The 21,793-nt window shown below is 39.8% G+C and overlaps 1 protein-coding gene across 2 annotated transcripts in view; it reads left to right on the top strand.

Annotated features, from left to right (window-relative positions):
- The first annotated feature begins 621 nt into the window (after positions 1-621).
- UBN2 (ubinuclein 2) overlaps positions 622-21,793 on the top strand; it is a 53,848-nt gene continuing 32,676 nt past the window's right edge. For both annotated transcript variants that reach the window (XM_067311035.1, XM_067311044.1), the window contains exons 1-4: positions 622-1,087; positions 5,659-5,751; positions 11,808-11,909; positions 20,733-20,870. In XM_067311035.1, coding sequence (XP_067167136.1) covers positions 641-1,087; positions 5,659-5,751; positions 11,808-11,909; positions 20,733-20,870 — 780 coding nt within the window. In that variant the 5' untranslated portion in view covers positions 622-640. The remainder of the gene's footprint in view (positions 1,088-5,658; positions 5,752-11,807; positions 11,910-20,732; positions 20,871-21,793) is intronic.

Genomic DNA, 21,793 nt, shown 5'->3' with positions numbered 1-21,793 from the left:
CGCGCGCTCCCCTGGCGCCAACGGCCGCCCCGGGGCTCGAGCGGGGGCAGCCCGCCACCAGGCCGGGCCGGGCCGGGCCGGGCAGGGCAGGGCACGGCCGCGCTGCGCCACCAGGCCGCCAAGGTGGCCGCTGCCAGCGGCGGGCGGGGGCGCCCCGCGCGGCGCAGACAGGCGGGCGGCGGGGCGCCGCTGGGGGCCAGGCGGCTGCTGGCCCTTTAAGGCGGCGACCGCAGGCAGCGTGCATATTTCCAAGGCAACTGGGGGCAGGCGCCGGCGGCCGCGGCGTGTGGGCGCCGGCGGCCGCGGTGACGTCGGGGGGAAGCTGAGCAATAACAACAGCGACGTGGGGCGGCGCGTCGGCGTCGTGCGCCGCGGTGCGCCTGCGCGGCCCAGTGGCCTGCTTCTATTTATGTGGGGGGGCTCCAAGATGGCGGGGGTGGTAGTGGCGAGGAGAACGTAGGGGGCCGCTCCGACCGGGCGGCGGTGGGGGGAGGGGAGAGGCGAGGCAGGAGGAGGAGGAGGAGGAGGAGCCGGCGGGCGGGAAGGAAGGAAGGAGGGGGGAGAGCGGTGTCACCGTACGAGCGAGGCGGGCGCCGGCGAGCGGCGCGCGGGCGGGCGGGGGGGAGGGGGGCGGCGGAGGATGGCCGAGCCGCGCCGGGTGCCGTTCATTAGCCTGTCACCCGTGAGGCGCCGCGAGGGCGAGAGCCCGGCGCTGGAGCGGGAGCCGGAGCCGCTGCTGGCGGGACGCGAGGCGCCGTTGTTGGCGCCGCCGGAGCCGCCGCACGAGCCCTCCCGGCCGGAGCCGCCGCCGCCGCCCCGCGAGAGCGCTGCCGCCCGCCTGGAGCCGCCCCGCGACACCGGCCGGCCCGAGCAGCAGCAGCCGCAGCGCGAACCCCCCCGGCCGGAGCCGCCGCCGCCGCAGCTACCGCCGCCGCCGCGCCAGAGCAGCCGGCAGGAGCCGCCGCCGCCGCAGGAGGCGCTCCCGCTGCGCCAGACGGTGCGCCTGGAGGTGGTGCTGAAGGACCCCACGGAGGAGGGCTGCGTGGAGTTCAGCTACCCAGAGCTGCTGCTGTGCCGGGACTCGCGGGTATGGCACCTCCCCTTCCCCCCGCTTGCGGCCGGGCCCCGCGGCGCGGTGTGGCGCGGCGCTGCCCGCTGCCCCGGCCCTGCGGATAACGTTATCGCTCGCCCCGTCCGGCCCGGGGGGGGGGCCGGGCCCCGGCGGGGCGGGGCGGCGCAGCGCCCGGGAGGGAAGTCCGGGGCCGCGACGCCGCTCCGGCTCCTCCTGGCTTTGAGCCTGGGCCCGTGGGGGAAGCGGAGGCTCCGCACTTGTCGCCCCGGGCCGGCCGTGGGCTCTGGTGCGGCTTTCCCGGGAGCCCCCGGCCGCTGGGGAGGGGGGAGCGCCGGCGTTTTGTGCCCCTCGTCTTAACCCACCTCTTTTCCCCTCACCTTGCCTGCCTGGGCAGCGGTAGTGTTGCTGCTTCTTCCTGGGAGCTTTTTTTCCGGCAGCCGAATGGAAGTGTTACTATGCCGGTCTCTTTTCCCAAATTCTCTATAGGTAAATGAAGAGTTTTTAGCCTTGCTCCGCTACAAGCCTTGTGGAGCAGTGTAGTGAGTGGTACTAGTGCTGGAGGTGAATTTCTACCGTCTTTTGGAGGGATGGAAGAGGATGAGAGTTCGTGTTGTTCAAACCACGATCACTCCTGTAACTGTTTGAAACTTCATTCATTCAAGAAAGAAAGAAAAAAAAGAAAGTACTTTACTTTTCCTGTTCCTCCAAACAGAAAATATTTGGCTCTCGGAACTGCTTCATTTTTCAAGGGGGGGGAAAAAAGCTTGTGCAGACAATGTTATGAGGAAGCAAGCATCCTTAGCCAATCAACAGGGAATAAAAGTAGGATGGAGAGATGCATGTCCTTAAGCCTGTCACCATAGTGAGTTGAGGATACTGGTGAAGTTTGCAGTTGACTTCAATAGTTGTGGCTCCTCTTAATTTCAGTGCACCGAAAACTTTAGGGACTTCTTGGAAAGGACAGGAGTAAGGAAATAAGTGCCACTGAGAAGCTGGTGATAGTTCTGGTGAAAATTAAAAGCAAGCCTCAAGTGCCAGTATTGATATCACCATTGAATCTGTAAATCCAGCACAAACTGAAAAAATGGTGAAAACCTCTGTGTTATGATTCAGAGTGTTTCTAGATGACGATGATGATGCCATATCTGTAATTACCACCCTGTTCACTTTTTGCTCTTTAGTGGGTGGGGTATAAATTGGATTGCCTTCAAATGTAAAAGAAAAGTCAATGACTGATGTTAATAATCCATCTGAGATCTTCCCATGCAAGTTAACAGGTTCATTTTGTTCATCCCATCCTACAGCTGTTGTAGGCAAACAATTCCAGTTTTGACTACTCTGAATTACTGTAGCGCTGGTCTAAAATACCATCTTTCTGAGCAGTTCCTGTGGGAGGATGGTGATTGTGTTAGTATAGCTCAGTGTGTGGAGGTTGACTTTTCCCTTGCCTTTTCCCAATTCCATAACTAGCTTTTCTATAGGTTGGTAATATGTTAATTAACTGCATAATCAGAATATATCTAGGAAAATTGTATTTTTGATGAAGTTCTGAGATGACTTTCACATCTCGGGGCAGGAGGATGCAACAGACATCAATTTAGTGGATTTTGGTACAATTGAGATCAGAGTATGTGCTTTTAAGATAGAAGTAGTGAAGCTTAAAAAAAATGGACATGACTTATAAGAAAACCCTTCTGTTTTCCAGTTCAGTGTAGAGTCCAACTTGAAAATGAATGGATCATAATGTCCTGTCTCTTGCTGGACTGTGTGAAACAATCAACTGACTATGTAAAAGTGTCATAAATTGCCATCCTTTTAAAGTGATTTTGAATTTTTATTCCTCTTTCAAACTAGTCTATTTAACCTTCTTGTTTGGTGTACAGTTGAAGCTGAAAATGCTACTCTGATGTGGTAGCTGAAACTTAGTTTTGTATCAGTCTGTGTGAAAAAAGAGGGGAAATCTGCCTTGCATGATGCAGGTCATTCTCAGATCAACAAAATATGTAACCTGTGCGAAGTCCTAAAGATATTAGGAAAAGTGGTGAAAGGAATACTGATCCTACTTGTGGAGTAGAAGAGCTACGTGTTAATGCAACAGAGAGTAGAAGAGCTATGTGTTAATGCAACAGAGAAAACTACCTTGTTAAAGTAAAGATTGACCAAGGAACTTACGTCTTCTACCACTTTTCTACAGAATTTGTGCGATTTACTCTTTCCAAGCAGGTAGTAACTAGTTGGCAGGTAATGCTTTGACTTTAAGTGGAGTTCTAGATTTCAAAATTTGCTGTTATTTTAGCAGTGAATCAGTTTAAAATGAACAGTTCACATAAACTTAGTTATGCAAGTTATTATTGTAGGGTGAAGATTGACTGGGTTTTCTGGAGGCTTTTGTTTGCTCCTTATCCCTTACAAGAAGTTGCTCGATTTCCTTGTAACTATTCCCATTGAAAATTTGATATTACACAATTGGGAACATGTCCTTATGTCTTTTAGTGTTGTTCAGAACTGGAGCAACCAAGAAAAGCTCCCAGAACAGCCTGCTTCTGGAGAAAGGAAGGACTTTTAATGGTGTGTTTTATAATTCTGACTGGTGCATAGGAATATTTTCAAACACTGCTTTAATAGGCCTCCTAGTCAAACTCCAGAGAACCTCAAAACTTATTTGACAGGATGAATGTGCTGCTTTTCTTATTCTGGAGTTGGGTTTCCAGCCTGAATCAGAAGCTGGTGGAAATGTTCATGATATAAGCTTGTATTGTCCTTGTTCTGCTGTTTTGCCTGGATAAAGAGACCGTCCTGTGATAGGGTTATTGGTAGAATTCATCTTCTGGTGTAATTCTTTTTTTTTTTTTTAAGCTTATGGCATGTGAATGACAGGTTTTTGTTAGTGCATCTAAAGAAGTTATCTGCCTCTTCAGAACTGGCAGAAGTGAATGTGTGCATTCCCTTTTCCGCTGGTGCAGTTTGAAGCTTGGTGTGTAGAACCAGACTCAAAACAGATGAGCCAGAAGCCCAAGTTGACTTCTGCCAGGCCTGTTCTAAAGGTGCTGAAGTAGTAATATCTTAAAGTTACTGCCAGATCCAAGAGAGCTGTCCATCAGAGTCCTTAGAAATTGTCAAAACTAAAACTTTCTGGAATTTGAGAGTCCTGTAAGGTTTAATTAACCAGAGTGATATGGTCAGCTATAGCTTTGAGGGTTTTGTGGCCGGAGGCAAATTAATGCTTAAGTATAAAATTTTACTTGACCTCTGGCTTCAACCTTGTCTTCACTTCACAATTCAAAAAGCATTTTCCTAGCAGAAGATAGAGAATAGATTTTTCCCAGCTACAACAGAAAAAGGGTGTTGCATAAATTGAGCAATATTTTATATTTAGCTATGCCTGCAGAAAATATGTGTATAATTTGTTAGATGTTTTGAGATTAGCTATAACCTCTTCTACTTTTTTAATCTAAGTAATCAGTTTAGAAGATGCAAGATAACTATGTGGTCTCTGCAGTTCAGCTCAGCTTCACTGCCTCATTGCACTGGTCTTAATACTGTTGAGCTACTTTGTCATTATTTGGTCACCACTTAGTCAATATATTGGCTTTCCTTACTGTAGAGGGAGCCTTTCTGTGAGCTTAGAATGTTGCTTTTTGTTCTTAGTCTAACACAAGTCTTGATTTATTTATTGGTGGGTGGTCCATAAGCAGTAAAGTTATTTGACCTTCATAAAAGGCTTAACTCCATTCCACCTCAATTTAACATCATAGTACATTTTTTATTCTATCAGTTACTGTGTTTTATATAAAACCTCTAATTTGGAGAATGCAGCCCTGTTTTTCTGCAATACCTTATTGCTAAACAAACACAATTTCTACTCTTGATTACTGTTCATTGACTTCTTGTCAGTGAAATCTCTTTTTTTTTTTTTAAAGGTGGTACATCCTGCTTATTCATACAACTGCAATATTAAATCTTCATTATTCTTGTGGCTGCTGTGGCGGCAGGCTTGTAGAATTTATGCTGTGATTACTACCATCGTTATCAAGAAAAAGTAACATAAGAGCTCGGGGAGTTATATTGCTAGTTATGGTTATGACTTACTGAGCTTTACAGTCTTCTAGTTGCTTCCTTGTTGATTAGCATACCAAGTACATCTTGTGTATTGTGTCTTAAAGGATCACAGCAAATGGGCACCAATGGAAGTAGTGGCGAAAAAGTTATATTCAGAGGTGGTTCTTCCTCTTTGAACCTCAATCAGTTCTAGTTTTGTCTCATGCTCGTGCTTTCAGCTGAGGTTGTAGTGGAATGCCTGGGCAAATATGAATCTGAGCCTGTGTGTGTTTGGTTTTTTGTTTTGTTTTTTTTAACTCGTTTGTTTGTCTATTCATCAGGAGAAGATAACTAATTGAGTGATAATTTGAATAAGTCAAACTCATTTTTAGATAGTAAAGTAAGTATATGGATCTCTTAGTACAAGTCCTGACTACTTAGACAATCATCAGAGCATAATTTATTGACATGTAATGTTTTTTCATTAGATGCATCCTATTTGTGTTTCTTGTAAAATGGAATGAACATTTAACTTCTGCCTCTTTCAGAAGAAATCGGTTCACTCAGAAGATCCATTTAATGATGAACAACGTGAGCGGCATGAAGTAGAAATGCTAGCCAAGAAGTTCGAGGCAAAATATGTGAGTTACTGTACCTGTGTTAAAATATATAAATATTTTGTAGTAATTTCTGATGTTAACGTCTATGCAGCATCATTTTTTTTCCTGAATAGAGTTGCTAATGTCAGATAATTTCTGTACATGTCAGTTGACTGTCATTATATTTCATCTAAGTGGCTTGAAGCTGCTACAGGCTTATTAGATGAATCTGTTGTTAAATACTTTTTTTTTTTATAGGGTGTTATAGCTTGTGAGGCTTTTCTTGGAAAAGCTTCCTATATAAATACAACTGAGTAGTAGATGCAGGTCAATATTCATGATAAATACTGAGCTGGAGGAAAGAATTCTTATGTAATGCTGTTGTGCACTGCTAAACAGCTCTTCTGTTTTGTGCTAAATACAAATGAATCTTGATGCATTTGTGCCTAGTTTGGAATGCTTCCATAGGAAGTTATTGTTGAATGAATAAGTCATCACTTGATGAGTTTCTTGTAGCTGCCAGCTGCCTAAAGGTACTCTGCTGACTCCTGAAAGCATAGCATGAATGACTTGAGCAGTGCTAGGTAGCAATGTGAAGAGGCTTTCACTAATAAATGGAGGTAGAAGTCAGAAAATGTTGACTAAAACCACACCCAAACAGGTCTGTAAGAATTCATACAGGTAGGGTGGGTTGATTAATTCTGAGCTGGCAATCAAAACTAATCATCATGCTTAGACATGTTGATAGTCTGGATTACTAATACAGCACCTTATTAGTAAAAGGAAGCAACAACAGTTATTTGTATCTTTTGTTAACATATGAACTAAGTGTTGTTTGTCCAATTTCTTTGGATTTTCTCTGGCAAAGGCAGATTTCCTTGAGCGTTGGTCTATATTTTACAGAAGTAATTGCTATTTCATGTTATCTTAGCTGTGATATGTAGGAGAAGAAATTCTTAAATTGAAAAGAACCATTGTCATCTTTTGGAGGGATTGACATAAACTCAATATATAACAGTGTACAGAGAAGACAATTTCATAATACTGTTTGGTCTTCATTTGAATAACTTTTTTTTAACTTGAAGAGAAATCTTTCAACTGTACTTTTCTATAGAACTCATTTCCATAATATATGTTATGGGCTTTATAATGTCATGAAACAAGCTGCATAACTATAGCAGATGAAAGTCAATGTAGAGAATGTAAAGCGATGTATGTGGGGAGTGGTAGTGGTGGAAGAAATTCTAATGTTACATATACATTTACACATACATCTGAGATGAGGATTGCCATTTATGGACAAGATATGGTGTTACTAGATTTATAAAAACCTCAGTTCAATGCTCAGTAGTCAAAAAAAAAAGGAAACTAGAATATTTGTAACTGTTAGGAAAGAAACAGATAACGAAATAGAAACTATCATTAAACCACCGTCTAAATCCACAGTGTATTCATATCTTGAATACTGCTTGCACTTTTGATTTCTTGCCTTTATGTCATTCCCTGCCACACCTTAACCCACCCCCCACCACCCTGCCCAAAAAAAAGAAAAATCTCATAAAGGAAATGGCTTCTGTACAAAGAAGAATTTACCAGATTAGGACCACTAAGCGTAGAGGGTGGCTAGTGATTGATAGTTCTTTTGTTAGATACTCCCTGTTCTTTCTCTCTTCCAGTACAAGAACAATCAGTCTCTGCTTACCCTCCATGCTCAGTGGGATTACATCTTTGTACACTGATCCAGTACAGTTGCTCATGTTCTGACAACATCCAGCCTTCTCGTAAATCTTACGGAGAGACATTTGCTCCATAGCTTATACTAGAACAAGGATCCCCTAAAGTAAATACCCGTTCTCTTCTCTCTAACAATACTTTATACTAAAAGTGATCATTGATTGTATGCGAATGAAGTAGTGGTTTTTCTTTGAATTTGCAGGAAAGTACTAGTTTCTTCTTAAAGTAATTAGGTATTATTTGTCTATATCCATTTAAAGTGGAGCCAAATGATCTTTTTAATCGTAGTGTGTATGGCAGCTGTTAACTTTGCATTGATTCTGCATTCTTTTCGGAAAATTTGATGCACATCAAAAACAGTCGTCTTTAGGCTTATTTTTACTTATTTTCAAGTAAATTCCTTTACTCATACCCAGTACAGTATATCTTGCTGATTCTACAAAAAAGATATATTGAATAAATAATTTTTCATAAAACAAGATGCATAAAGTTAGTGTAGCATTTGCTTGCTTGATTATTAAGAACTTTTTTTGAATGAATGGGTGAATTCAAATTTTAAAACAGTAGCATAGAAATCTGTTCTGAATGTTTCTCGTTCTTTAGATTTCTCTTGTTATTTCTCTAGACAAAGCCAAACTAATGGCTGCTTGTTGGGCCTACCACCCTGGCATGTTGTGTATTGTAAAAACGTGATACTGAATCTTGGACGATATTTTACATAATGTAAGAATCTTTACTGGATCAGAACAAAAGTCCATTTAATGCATGGTAGCATAGTCCTCTGACACTAGTGGAATCTCATACTTGAAAGTTTAGCACAGTATAAGTGTGCATTGATATTTTTTTCAGTGTGCATTTCTAGAAATCTGGTTTAATTTCTTCCCTGGTCAAAGGCTCTGTGTTTAACTGCCCTTCATATAGTTTTCTCCTATGAACTTGCTTAATCATTTTCTGAGTTCATTGATATGTCTGAGATTGTGTTCCATGGCAATGAGTACCATGTTGATTACATCATATGAAAACATACTTTGTTTTAGACCCATTGGCTAATGTGTTCAAAGTGCTCCATAGCCCCTGTGCTGTGAGAAACAATGAAGAATTGTCTCCTGTTCGCCTTCTTCATGCTGCATGTGATTCTGACACTATCATCTGAACCCAACCCTTTCTTTTCTCAGCTGAAGTGTTTTAACATTCTGTTCTTGTATAGGAGTTGGATTTTTTTACCTTCAGACATTCTTGTTGCCTTGCTTTCTTCCATTTTTTTGTTCTAATTTCTTTTTTAAATGAAAGCATATCAATGGTAGGATGATCTGATTTATCAGTGATACAATGATGACTTATGGTTTTTTTCTGCACCTTGCTTCATAAGTCTTAGTGCTCTTTTCTTTTGACCAGTCTTGTGGTGGTGTTTTGTTTTGTTTTTTTGACCAGATGTTAAGAGTACTGTGCATAACAATTCCGGTGCTTCCTGAGCAGCATAACAAATTGAGAGCACATCTTTGTTGTTGCTGAGGTTGTGCTTTCTTTGTGTGCATTACCTGGCTTTTATTAATATTGAGTTCAATTGATCATTTATCATACTGAGTACTGACCAACTATGAAGTCTTTCAGTGATTCTTCAGTTGCACTTTGTTCACTCTCCTGACTGATTTTGTCCTCTCAAATTTTGTGCGTTTCCCCTCCACACACACCCACTGTTAGCCCTCTCTCTCTGAAGATGAAAAGTACAGGTTCCTTGGTGATACGACTGATGACTTTCTTTGCCAAAGTGAGCTATTTATTGCTACCCTTTGTTTCCTAGCCTTAAGCCAGTAGGCCTTTCCTCTTATCCCATGGTAGCTTTTTTTCTTTAAGCATCTTTGGACCTTATTTAAAGCTTTTGAAGTAGGACTTCCTTCTTTCAAAATTCTCTTCTGCCCTGGAATGTGTATCCTTTTGATATACATTCTGATTCTGCTCTTTATAACTTCTGTTAACTTGCCCAGTAATAAAGGTCAGGTTTACTGGCTTGTGGACTCCCTTTGGGCCATTGGAAGACTCTTTAAAAATTGGTATTGTATTTGTTGCGTTCTAGTCCTGTTGTACAAAGGTCATTTAACTTTGTCATGTAACTCAAGTTTTAATCTGTTGAGTTCACATTTGAATTTCTTGAACACTTGCTTGAATACCATCTGCAGTCTCAGGAACTAAATATCTTAACTTGCCCTAGTATCATGCCTGCTTATGTTTTGACATGAAGGTTGGAGGAACTATTTTGGGAGAGATGGAAGTTAAGGGCTTCAGTGGGAAAATTTCCCTGAACTGCTCTGTAGTAAACACTGATGCAGATAATCCTTCCGTTTTTCTGCTGTACTCTTGCATCCTTAAAGTCTTGACCCTACAGACTTTTCAACACACTCCCTTAAACGTAACTGGGTACAATCAGACCTGAAGGAAATTCTTTAACTATACACACAGTGGTTCAGATATTTTCGTATACCTGAATATGTATAAGCTTATTGCTTTGAGCCTGGTTTTAGTCATTGTGCTCTTACGAGCCTTCTGTTTCATTTGTTAATTTTGTCCTATATCTACATCATGATTTTATGAATACCAGGCAGTAAGAAGGTATTGAAAAATTTTTTATTTTTATGCCTGTACTCTGAAATATCTGTTGCTGGAAAATGATTATGGGCGCACAAACAATCATGTAGGCCTTCTGAGTGTTTCACCCATAGTTACTTGGACTTAGGAAGAGATCTGGTACAGAGATGAATTACACTATACTCATTAAAGAGATAAGTAGAGGTGAAGTATAGTTTAAGTAGCGTTCTTGAGACACCCTGCAGGTGCCTCAGTCAATCATGACAACTAAATAAGCTTTTGCATGATATATAGTGGAAATTCAACAGTGAGAATTCTTAAATACTACCTCTATTTCTAAGATTTTTTTTTTTCTTATTTCTAAGATTTCTTTTTTCTTCTCTGTAAACTCTTAAATGTACTACATGTTTTGGGGACATGCAATCATTCAGATGCTTGACCAGCTGAGTGAGTGTAGGAGGGTGATAGGACTGATAAGAAAGGTTAGGAATAGTGTTATAAAGTTTGAAAACCTGAATTAAAAATTCATTTTTGTTTTTTGTTTTTTTTTCCCTACAACTATCTGATATATCTATTTAATTCTACTTGAGAGATTACTGTTTGCTTGCAAGAACATACGTAGGAACTCAAACTCGATTACAAAGTATTATTAAAATGCAGGTGTTCAGATGCTTACATTCTTCATAGAGCAAGGCAGACACTGTTCAAAGGAAGTTTCAGCCTGCTCGCAGTAATGAGTGCGCTGTGATACTTGTATCTCACAAATGAAAAGACTTGTACTTATTCTAAACATGCTTAGAACTGCAGAATGCAGTGTGAGAAGCTTCAGGGGCAAGTTGTCATGAACATATGCAAAAAAAAAAAAGTTGCCATTTTAGTGAATGTGATGCCTTTTGGAGGATGCTGTCTTTAAGAATTTTATATTGACAAGTTTGGATGGCTTTAGATTTCCTGAATTCTGTCTGTTTGAGCTGGATATGATTTCTTATTATTTCACTTACATTAACAGTAACACTTGCATATTAGTAAAGTATTCAACAGGATAATCTCCTGGAGGTAAGTGAACCTACAATTTAAGCTGCAATTTCTGGCTTGAAGTTACTCAAGTAACCATTTCATGTTTGGTCTTACCAATTGTGGTGATAGCTCTTGCATTTCAAAGGATTTTATCTCCGTGATGTTTTTCTTCAGTTAAGTTAAATGAATGCTAAAACTTCTTGAAAGTTCATATGCACCATATCTGCAAGTAACAGATCTACATGTTTCTCTTTTGGCTTAGTCTTCACTTTTCTGGACAGAAGCAATCTATCTTGTGAGGGAGAGTGTGTTAGTGAATGCTAGGCTATTTGTGTTTTCCTTTGTAATGACTCTGTAACATACTGAAAAACTTAAACTTTCTAAATTATACCGGTCCTTTTACCACTAGTGAAAACTTTAAAAACATAGGTCAATGAAACATCTCTAAATAGGAAATATTATGAAGGTCTCAGTCACTTGGAAACCAAGTGGCTAGTGAATGCCTTACAGGGATGATTCTGGTGAGACTATTGTAAAGAATTTCAGCACATTTGCAGGAACTCGTAATTTGTATGAGAAAACAGTCTCTGGAGAGTTATGCCTTCTAATTTTTAGTCATCTAGACTGTCTCAGAGACATGCAAGAAAGCAAAACTCTTAATTCCTTGAATGACCATCCCTTTAATGCCATCTGTTTCACAGATTTTAATATTTAGTACATTGTTTTTCCTCTCCCTAATGATCTAACATTTATTTTGTTTTCAGGGTGGAAAGCCCCACAAACATCGGAAGGATCGCCTGCAGGATCTGATTGATATAGGTTATGGTTATGACGAAACGGACCCTTTCATAGATAATTCTGAAGCGGTAAGTAAGCCTTATTAAAGCAGCAACAAGAAATAAAAACAATATTTTACTTTTTCTTCCTAAAGAAAGAAGAAAGGTAAGGGGAAATACTTTGTGCCCATGTGTAACTGGCATATGGATCCAAAGGATGCATTACTTCAGGCATCCAAGGAACTACTGTATTTACTGTAGTCTCATTCAGGCATTGTGAGCCATTGGAAGATTTACGAAAGCTATTACTATATCATGTATTTAATTTTCTTCAAATGTATTTTAAGATTTTCAGTTTTAGGAATAAAATTGTCCCTATTCATACACTTCACTTATCATGGGCTGTGAAATTACACTGGCTCTGTTTGCTTTCTTGTACCAGCTGTCTGGATTACTAGTAGATTACTGGTGTTGGATTCCCTGCATTAGATAGGGATGCTGTTCTGCTACCAAAATAATCACCATATTCTTACAGGTTTTTAAACATATACACTGAGTGTATCTGAAAAATTTGAAAGAGAACAGCTTGGTTAAACAGCAGGATTTTGCAACATTTTATTTGAATATTTTCCAAAAACAACACTGTCTCAAATGAGATAAAAGGGCATTAGTTAGATGCAGGTAATATCAGGGATACTTGGAAGCTTGTAAGAGGGCACTTAAATCTTAGAGGTGATCTAGGAAATCATGACAATGTGGAAGAAGCAGCTCAGAAGAATGGATGATATTGGGAACCTCCTATGACGCACCTTTACCCAGTGCCAGGAAGAATTAGGTGTACTGTTTAGTCAGGTAAGCCAGCCTTCAGTCTCCTCCACTGTCTTTACCTGTTGAGTGACACTGGACAAAACAGCTGCAAGGAGGGGGCTGAAAGTTGAGTGGGAGAGAAAAGGTGATGAAAAGGAGTTGTGAGGAAAAGAGTAAGAAAGCATCAGAGTAGTATGTTACTTAGCATATATGTTATGCTGCTCCTCAATTTGAATGGGATATTAGATCTGGGAAATTATAAGTCCTTTTTAAGGACTTCTGTGAACACTGAACTGTGAGGTCTCTAGCATAGAGCTGTTGGACTGAATATTGCTGTTAATGGTGTGGGGTGCGTAGGAGGCATGCTGTAGAACTGATACCTTCTTGCTCAAAAGGACCTCAGCTGTTCACCACAGTGGATTGCAGGCTGAGCTTGTCTTTGTGTATTGTTAGTTTTGATAAAGTCAGTCTGAAGGCACATGAACAAGTTGTGTGAAAAATAAGTTTGCTGTAGATGCTTATCTTGGCTTGTATTTGTTAGTCTTGGTGTAGACTAAAATTTTAGTTGAAATTACCTATATTAAACTATCCTGTCATACCCCTCAGCTTTTGTTTGTGCCACTGTGACTGTATCAAGGTTCATAGTAAGACTTAGTATGTCCTGTCCAATTTCAGATTCTCATCTTCAGCTCGGTAACTTGCTCAGTAACCACAGAAGATGATGCGCTGCTTTCCTTTGAGAAACCAGTAGTTTTTAGGCTTATCTGTTTTCTCAGTGTTGCTCAAGATAACTGTCTTCAGTTTCGAAATTTTGTGATACAGGACCTGAGTTGTATCTTGATTTCTGAATTTATCATGGCTTATCATGGGTCTGATATCTGAATTCAGATAACATTCAGTGATCATCTACTAGTCATAGTACAGGACTCTCTCGATGCCTTACTTGAATCTAGCAGGCTATTTTTGATACTGTGCCTGCTTCCAGGGCTGCTGTTGTCAGCAGCAGATCCCACTAGATCTGTAGGAGCACTTCTGGTATGTTCTTGCAAGGAGTCTGGCAAGAGATACAAAAGGCAGTTGTTAGAGGACCAGATGGTTGTGTCATGTGGTAGCTGTGGAAGCTACTGGGGAGAATGGTGTATTCTTTAAAGACTGCTCTCCTGAACAAATCATTTTGCCTTGTGTCTTCATTACAAATACAGACTATTGAGAGGCCACCTCTCAGTTCTGCTTTCATCCCCATTTCTATATATAAAAGCAGAAAAAAGCACTGTATACCAGCTGCTAGTCTAACTTCCTGTTGCAGAGCTTAAGGATTCCATAATGTAGGAGTTAAGTTCAACAAAACCTCTCATTCCATCTCTATCAGATGCAAATGGAAAAATGTTCAGAAGGAAAGCCTTCATGTCTGGTTTGTTCATCTTCTATGTGGCCAGCTATTAAATCATAGTGTACCTTGAGAGACGTCTCAGGCAGGCCCAGCCCAGGCTTATCTTCCAGAAGGAAGGATGCTTTCTGACACAAAAAAGCAATGTCTTGGGCACAGACACTTGAAAAATGAGTATGAGTGCCTCTTGAATTGCTCCAGGATTGGAGTCCTGTTGTCTCCCTGTTTATTCCCTGCAAAACTGAAAGCTTCTTAGAATTTTAGTCTTTTTTGTTGTGTCTCAGATGTGAAACAAATACTGAGCTCCTTGGCACTGAAACAGACTTGCTCCTTATTTAGAGAGATTTTCCTTCTAAAACCAGATTTGTAGGTAATGCCACCGAATGTTGTTGAAGAAATCAAAGCAATCAAATTCTAAGCCTTTTTTTTTTTTTAGCAAACACATTGTAGTAAAGGAAGCAGAGTTCATTTGCTCTTTGTGTCTATTTCCAAGTAAGCAATTCTGCATATGTAACATATGTGTGCATATATATATAATGTAATATAATTTTTTTTGTAGTATACTTGGTTCTCTAAGGATATAGGAAAGTAACTGCTCCTTTTTTGGTGTGACTCTTTTAAAATCAGGGTTAAGTGCTGGGAATCTACCAATGACATGGTTCCCAGGTGAGGGACTCTCTAGCACTGGAGTCCAGACTGCTACAGGGCATACATTTCTGGAGGAAGCTTCTTGGAAGGTGCTGATAGAAGGGGACTTCTCCTAAGCAGAAGAGGTTTTTCCTGTCAGACTCCTGAAAGTACATTGGTACCTGCCCTAAAAGAGAATGGGGTGGAGTTTAGACTGTTTAGTAAGCTAAATTGCCAGTGTCTCTCCTCTGTGAGAGGAGAAAATCTTGAATGAGATTCTTCTTACTGATCTTGCAGTTCTGCTTTCATTGCTTACTCTGGAAAGAATCAATACTTCCCTACAGCATAGTTGAAACTTCTGCAGTATGGCTGTATTCAGACTGTCAAAGTCCTTGGGGCTACTGAACATAGAAAGGCAGGGGCTCCCGAAGGGCAGTTCAGAGGACTCAAACATGAAGCCAGCCAAAGGAAAATGTTGGAGAAAGGGTCTTGGGTACATATTACCCTAAGTGGTACCTTCAGTTCCTGTGTCCGCTCTTTCTTCAGACTTGTTTCCTCTTATAGCAAAAAGTGTACGGTTACATGTTGCTGTTTTCTTTGGACATACCTGGTGTATATGCTGTTCAGTTTTTTTTTACCTTGCTGCCTGCCTTCTTGGATAATCTTATTAGCTGGTCCCATTTGGAAGAAATGGATTTTCCTCTCTGAACAGAATTGCAGACAGGTCAGAAATCCATGTTTCAGTCTGTACAGAGGATCTTTTTATGTTGATTATTTTGACTGTTCAGTGGGTGCTGAACTCTTTAATCCAGATAATTTAAGTCAAGACCACCTTGCTATTATTTCTAACTGCTCTGTAGCAGTTAGTCTGAAAAGTTCTAATCTTTGCTTACCTTAACAGACCTCTGCAATAGTAACACACAAAATGGACATAACCTACAAAGAAAGCTGTCCATCCTCACTGCTTCAGTGTTCAAAATGGGCTCTGCTATAGTGTCACTTGCCAGGTGGTATGTTTCTTGTGGAATGGTGTTCCTGTAGATTTCTGCTCCCCCCACTCCCATTCCACCTGCATGTACACATACACTCACGCGTGCATGAGTGTCTAATTTGGCTGGGCTACTTGCTGTTGCAATGACCTCCAAATACTTGACTTGGTGAATACCTACCTGGCAATGTTAGCTTTATATAGACATTACAGATCCTGGGGAAATATGGTGGTCTCTCAGAGCCTTCTGTCCTTTCTGCTGTGTAGTATAGAAGAGGGATATGGGGTAATACGTGGTCAGTGTTTACTAAAAAATATGCAGTTACTCTTACACAGAGGTAAGACTTGCGCATTCAAAAAAAAGACCAGCCAGCACCTTCCCCTGTTGTAAGGTAGATGAATACAGAGGGAGAACTGCCTACCTAGAAATCTATAGCGGCACAAGTTCCAACTGCTCTTTTCCACAGGATAAAAAAAGCTTAAGCTAAAAACATAAGCTTACACATACATTGTGTGAAAAAGGACCTTCTTTAGCATGGAAAAATCGGGGGGGGGGGTGTTGTTCTGCTTGCTTTTTGATGTCATCCTTGATTAGAAAGGTGATTTATTGTTCCCTGTTGACCTTGTTCAGGATAATAATGTGTATTCTACTATGCTGCTTTTCTAAAAGATAATTTTGGCCTTTGTGTGAAAATTTAGCCTTAAAAGATGACAGATTAGAAGAGTGCATTTCATTTGTTACACCTTTAGAGGCATAGTTAAGAGATCAATCAATAGTGTTTGTTTGAAGTATCTTAAATACGTAGTTAACTACGTAGATCTTCAGTTCATTGGGCTACAGCAGCCATAATCAACATGACTTCAGTAGCTTGACTTCATTAAATGGGCTAGTGATGATCAAAAATAGAAAAACACAGTTGGTTAGAGCCATCTGAGGAATATCCTGAACAAGGAAAAAAAATGGTCTCTGGTTGCCTTTTATCTAAATACCACTTTCACAACAAATAAAGCATAATCTACATTTTTAAAAACACATGTACATATTTGCAGCAAATCTCTCTTTGAGGATCTATACTTTAGGTTGTTCTGTGGTGAAGAGGTGAATGAGGAGAATTGTGGTTAGACTATCCGAACACACGAGCAGGCAATATTAATACAGGATAAAATAAGTATTATGTATAAGCGGGTCTTGATTTTTGGAACTAAATTGGTATAATCTGTAAAACTTTATTAAATTAGTCATTCTTGGTATATTGGTTAACTTATTTTTAAAAAGCCTTTAGATTACTTTTCGCACTTAAACGTTTAATTGAGTTGAAGGCACTAGAACAGCAATAAGTAGCTCAAGGGCGATAGTTGAAATGGACTTACATACTGATCTGCTTTTAGGCAGTCAGACAATACATCAGTCTTATTTTGCAGAATGAATCCATGATCTAAAGTGGGACAAAACTGGTGTTTGCAGGAGTCAATCATGTATAAAGTCTTGTCTGTCTGTAGCTCTGAGAGAAGAATTTTTATTCTCAATCTTGGAATGAATAAGGAAGATTAGAACACTGTGAAAGTTAAACTCTTTTCCTTAAACAGGGTCAGAAAAGAGCTGCTTATGATTTTCTGTGGGGGGGAAAAAAAGCTAATGCAAAGAAAAAGACTTAACTAATTTGTAAGATTTCCAAGTTGAAAGAGTCATATGCGCTTTAACTAAGAGTTCTGAAGAAAATTCAACATGAAGTTTAGTTTAGCTATTGCCAATACACTCTTATTGAAACTTCAGCTGGTAAGCTATGTATCCACATCTTGCTGACCTTGCTTCGCATTGCTTACTTGCTGACTGCTGTGGAATAGTTTGTACTCTGATTTGTATATTGAATGAAGTCTGCCTTTCTGGATGACTTGTTCCTGCGAATCTGTGCCATGTAGCCTGTTGATCATACTCGTCTTCTGCAGTAGTTCATGGCTTCCTCACTTGTGGACTGTCTTTAATTGTTGGTGTCTCTTTTATGTTCTCCAGGGCTTCCTCTACTCTCTAGCAGCCAACTCTTTGCTGTGTTTTCATTTACTTATTCTTAATTTCTTATGGCAATAGTTCCAGCTCTGACTGTATGCTTTCTCCTCCAAACTTGGCAACAGCTATATTCTTCTGTTTTGATTCCATGTTACCCCAGCCTCACCAATTCAGTTCACTCCCTATCAGCTCACAAGGAAAATGCCTGTTCTGTTTATTAAATACTGGGGATAATCATTTATTTTCTCTCCTTTCATCTTCCTTGTACTTTGTGGTTGTACCTAATGAACTTGGTTTTGAAAGCCTGTAGAAAAACATCAGATTTCTCTGGAGTTCTCACTCAGCCTCCGCTTTTAAGTTTTTCTTTGCACCTCCCTCTTTGCATGATCTTCCTGGTGTCTTAAGATGAATGACAGATCCACAACCATGTCCCTTTGCTTTTACTTTGTCCAATTAATACAGTCTCTGCTTTCCTGCACTAGTCTTCTGCATGATCTCAGGGTATTTCACAGATCCTCTCACTACTTTTCTTTTTCTGTCTTTCTCTAATGCTTGTTCAGCCTTCTGTTCCAGGATTGTAAAGGTGATATGACTGTTACTGAAACTTCTATTTATTTTGATCAAATTCAAAAATGTCTCCAGTTCAGGCTCTTCCACCCAGGTCACTTATTTAAAGTACTCATAACTATTTTCCTTTTCTGGATAGCGCTTCTATTTTCATGCTCTTGCTAGCCCAGGCCTTTTGGTTCTTTATCTGTATCTTTGGGGGTGTGTGTGTGTATATTTTTTTTTTCATCCTGTGCAGTGGGAATGAGCTAATTTGGTACCTGACAGTCTACCTGACACTGTGTGTGTTCCCTTCCTATAAGTGATCACACATCTTCAGTTAACGTTGTGGGAGTGTGTGTGCTTGCCTACTAATTTATTCAACCTGCTGAAATCTAGCACATATTCCATCTTAACAGACATGCGGTGGAAGGCCTGCTGGTTGAAGCTTCAAAGTAACAAAGGTGTTGTTTTGTTCTCATGTATCCTACTTAACTCTTAATCATTTGGCCATGCTAACATACTTGCTTTATTGCTTACAGATGTAGCTTGGAATTGACTTTTTCCTCTGCCTGAGTGCATACTTTTAAAGTGTGTTTAAAATCCAACACTTTCCTTCAAAAGAAGGGCAGAAATCAATTCTTAGTTATTATTGTATGTTTCTGGTCATTGTAATGTTTTCTGAGTCCTGTAAATGCTTCCTCCTTTACTTTTGTTGGCACACATGCTGCACAGACATCCTGTTTTATGCCTCCAGACAGGCTATAGTTTCCAGAAATGTATTTGTTGCTTAAGTTCACCATCTTGCTATTTTCAGTATTTGAAAGTCAAAACCAGAAGAGTTTGAAGCAGTTCAGGGCAGTGTTGTCCTTCTACATAGTAATAATGGCATTGTCAAGGCAACCCTCCCTCGTTTCTCTTATAAATATTTTCGTGGTATGCTTTGTTGGTATTTATGCATAAAACTAGAATGGTTCTATGAGTTGTCTCAGCCTTTTTGAAAATTTGCCAACAGCAAGATATTTCCTAGAGATTAACTGGGTTATGATAATGCTTGGGGGAGAATGTCATATTCTTGAGAAGCTGCTGATCATAAAATAATAGAATTATCCTGTCTTCCACTATACTTAACATTGACCTCTTTTCCTCTCTGTCTTTGGACTGTAATATTTTTGAGATATGGCTTTGTAATTTAACTTGAAGTCCTTCATGTATATTGAGTACTGTGCAAAATAAAGCACTGTGTATAAGAGGTTGAAACCTTTCATGGCTTCAAAACAGTGTAAACAGAGTGAGAATATCTGACTTTCAATAAAACAAGTCCTGTGATTGTAGTTTTTGTATACTAGGCCATGTCATATTGGACACCTAAAATCATAAATAAAGTAACAGGTACTGTGGGTTAAGTTTGTCTTCTCTGGGATAGGTTATTTTAACAAAAGAAAACTGCAGAGAACTTTAAAAGAGGGGATAGGTACTCGAGCAGGCAGCCTGGTTAGAGATATTACATGTGAAGTGTGTTGGAACAGTATGAAGCTGTCACATGCACTGCAGAGGTATGTATTAATAAAAACTAATTGGGAAAAAGACTCGAGCATTACTGTGGCTGTCTCAACGAAAAGAGCATATAATCTGAGAGGGTTTTTATGCTTGTTTTACAAAAGCAAGCATCTCTAATATTTTCAGTTCTGTTTCCTGTATATAATAATATCCAATTTTGTAAAATTCTGATATAGATTGAACTTCTTCCATTATGACATCTTACTATCCTTTTCTTTTTTTCTTTTTTTCTTTCTTTTTAAGATACAAGCACTAGATTCTGAAAATAAGTGTTTGTAGCTATCTTTCACTTACAGATAACTGAAAAGGTCTGTGATAGAAGTGTATGAATACTGGAAGGTATTGCTAGGATAAAATGCACTTTCTTTTGTAAAATTGAGGGACGTTCAATAGAAGTATGAAACTTACCATTTAAAATGTATAGAGGTAGTATTTTTACAAAAATTTTTTGTAAACCAGTGATGTCTCTAGTGTGCCTTTAAAGCTGTAGTAGACTAGAACAAGTAGCTTGCTGTGTGCCTGCCTACTGCCCAGCTAACACAGGCAATAAACAGTGAAGTTAAGCTGTTCATTGGCAGGTGATATTCAATTATTCAAATGGTTTATTCATCTTGAGATTAACCTTCTAGCATAAGGTACTGTTAGAGATGGAATACCAGGGAAAAATAGTTAAAAGGTTGTCTCCTCAGAGGAAAAAATGCCTATGTGCCCATCCTCACTCCCTTCAGAAAGCTTTTTAAAATTTATTTATTTATTATACTTTCTCTTTTTCCAGATAAACTTTGCTTTGAAAGTAGGAAGGTTATTCTATAACATTAATGTTCTATGCCCTGGCCAGTAAGTTTTCAATAGCATTAGTTTCCTGTTTCTATTCTAGGAAGCTGTGCTGTGTACTAGTATTTAATTCTTTATCTGTAGGGACTTGTAAATAAATGACTGATTCATTTTATTAAGAAATACTAATAAACCCATTACCTTCTGTTTCCTGCCCAGTATGATGAATTGGTTCCTGCATCATTGACAACCAAATATGGAGGGTTTTATATCAACACTGGTACACTGCAGTTCCGCCAGGCATCTGACTCAGAGGATGAAGACTTTGCAGAAGACAAAAAGCACAGGCCACCTAAAGTGAGTGATAATAACTGTACTTTATATACAGAACTTACGGCTAGGTGGAAATTGGGAAAGATTTAATATGATTAGAATGCCTCAAATGAGGAGGCTTGAAAACTGAATGATGCACAGTTTTCTTCTATAGCAATTTCTGTTTTTTGGCTAGTGTACAAGCATTGGGAAAATAACTCATGATATCCACAGGTTGTCTAGGTTTGTAAGACTAACAGTCTCTGTAGGCAGGCAAATGAGTTGTGCCCATCCATTTTAAGAAGTGATAGATAGTTCCTTAATTTTACAATAATTTTATTATGTAAGAAGAAAATATGAAAATGCCCCAACAGTGTATTTACAATCTTGCTGAAATTTGCATGATTTGTAATGGTTCCTAATATTCAGAATAACATTTAACACAAAATACCTGTTAAAATGCAGTTCAACTTATAAGACTAGCTATTTTAAAAGAAGTTTATATGCAGTCTCTCACAGTGTACTGTTCTATGTACTCCCAGAAGTTATGATCAGTGCCAGTATAACAGCTTGCATATGACATTCACAAGTTCCATGGCATTTCTGGAATTTTCTGCTTTCCCTGTGCTTTCCTGCATTTTATTTTATTTTTTTAACTTATTAGGTAATTTTAGGATCTGGAAAATATTTTTAGTATTGAAAACTGTGAATAAAATAACTATTTAGAAAGATTAACAATGGAGGCTTGTTAGTAACTGCAGTTGTTCCTTAGGAATCCGGTTCTACTGTTTGATGTTACACATAACTAAGGTACTTTTCTGTGACTGGAAAAATGTAAATTAAATAGCTACTTATGATAAGTTTGTAATTAGAAACAGAAAGAAAGTGCAAGGAAAGTATCAGGTTCTCTACAGATGAAAAAGTGACAGTTATTTACCTGTCTGTCCTTTTTCCTTCCTTTCTCTCCC

This window comes from Apteryx mantelli, chromosome 1, assembly GCF_036417845.1.
Source record: "Apteryx mantelli isolate bAptMan1 chromosome 1, bAptMan1.hap1, whole genome shotgun sequence".
Lineage (NCBI taxonomy): Eukaryota > Metazoa > Chordata > Aves > Apterygiformes > Apterygidae > Apteryx > Apteryx mantelli.
This window is presented reverse-complemented; position numbering and strand designations above follow the sequence as displayed.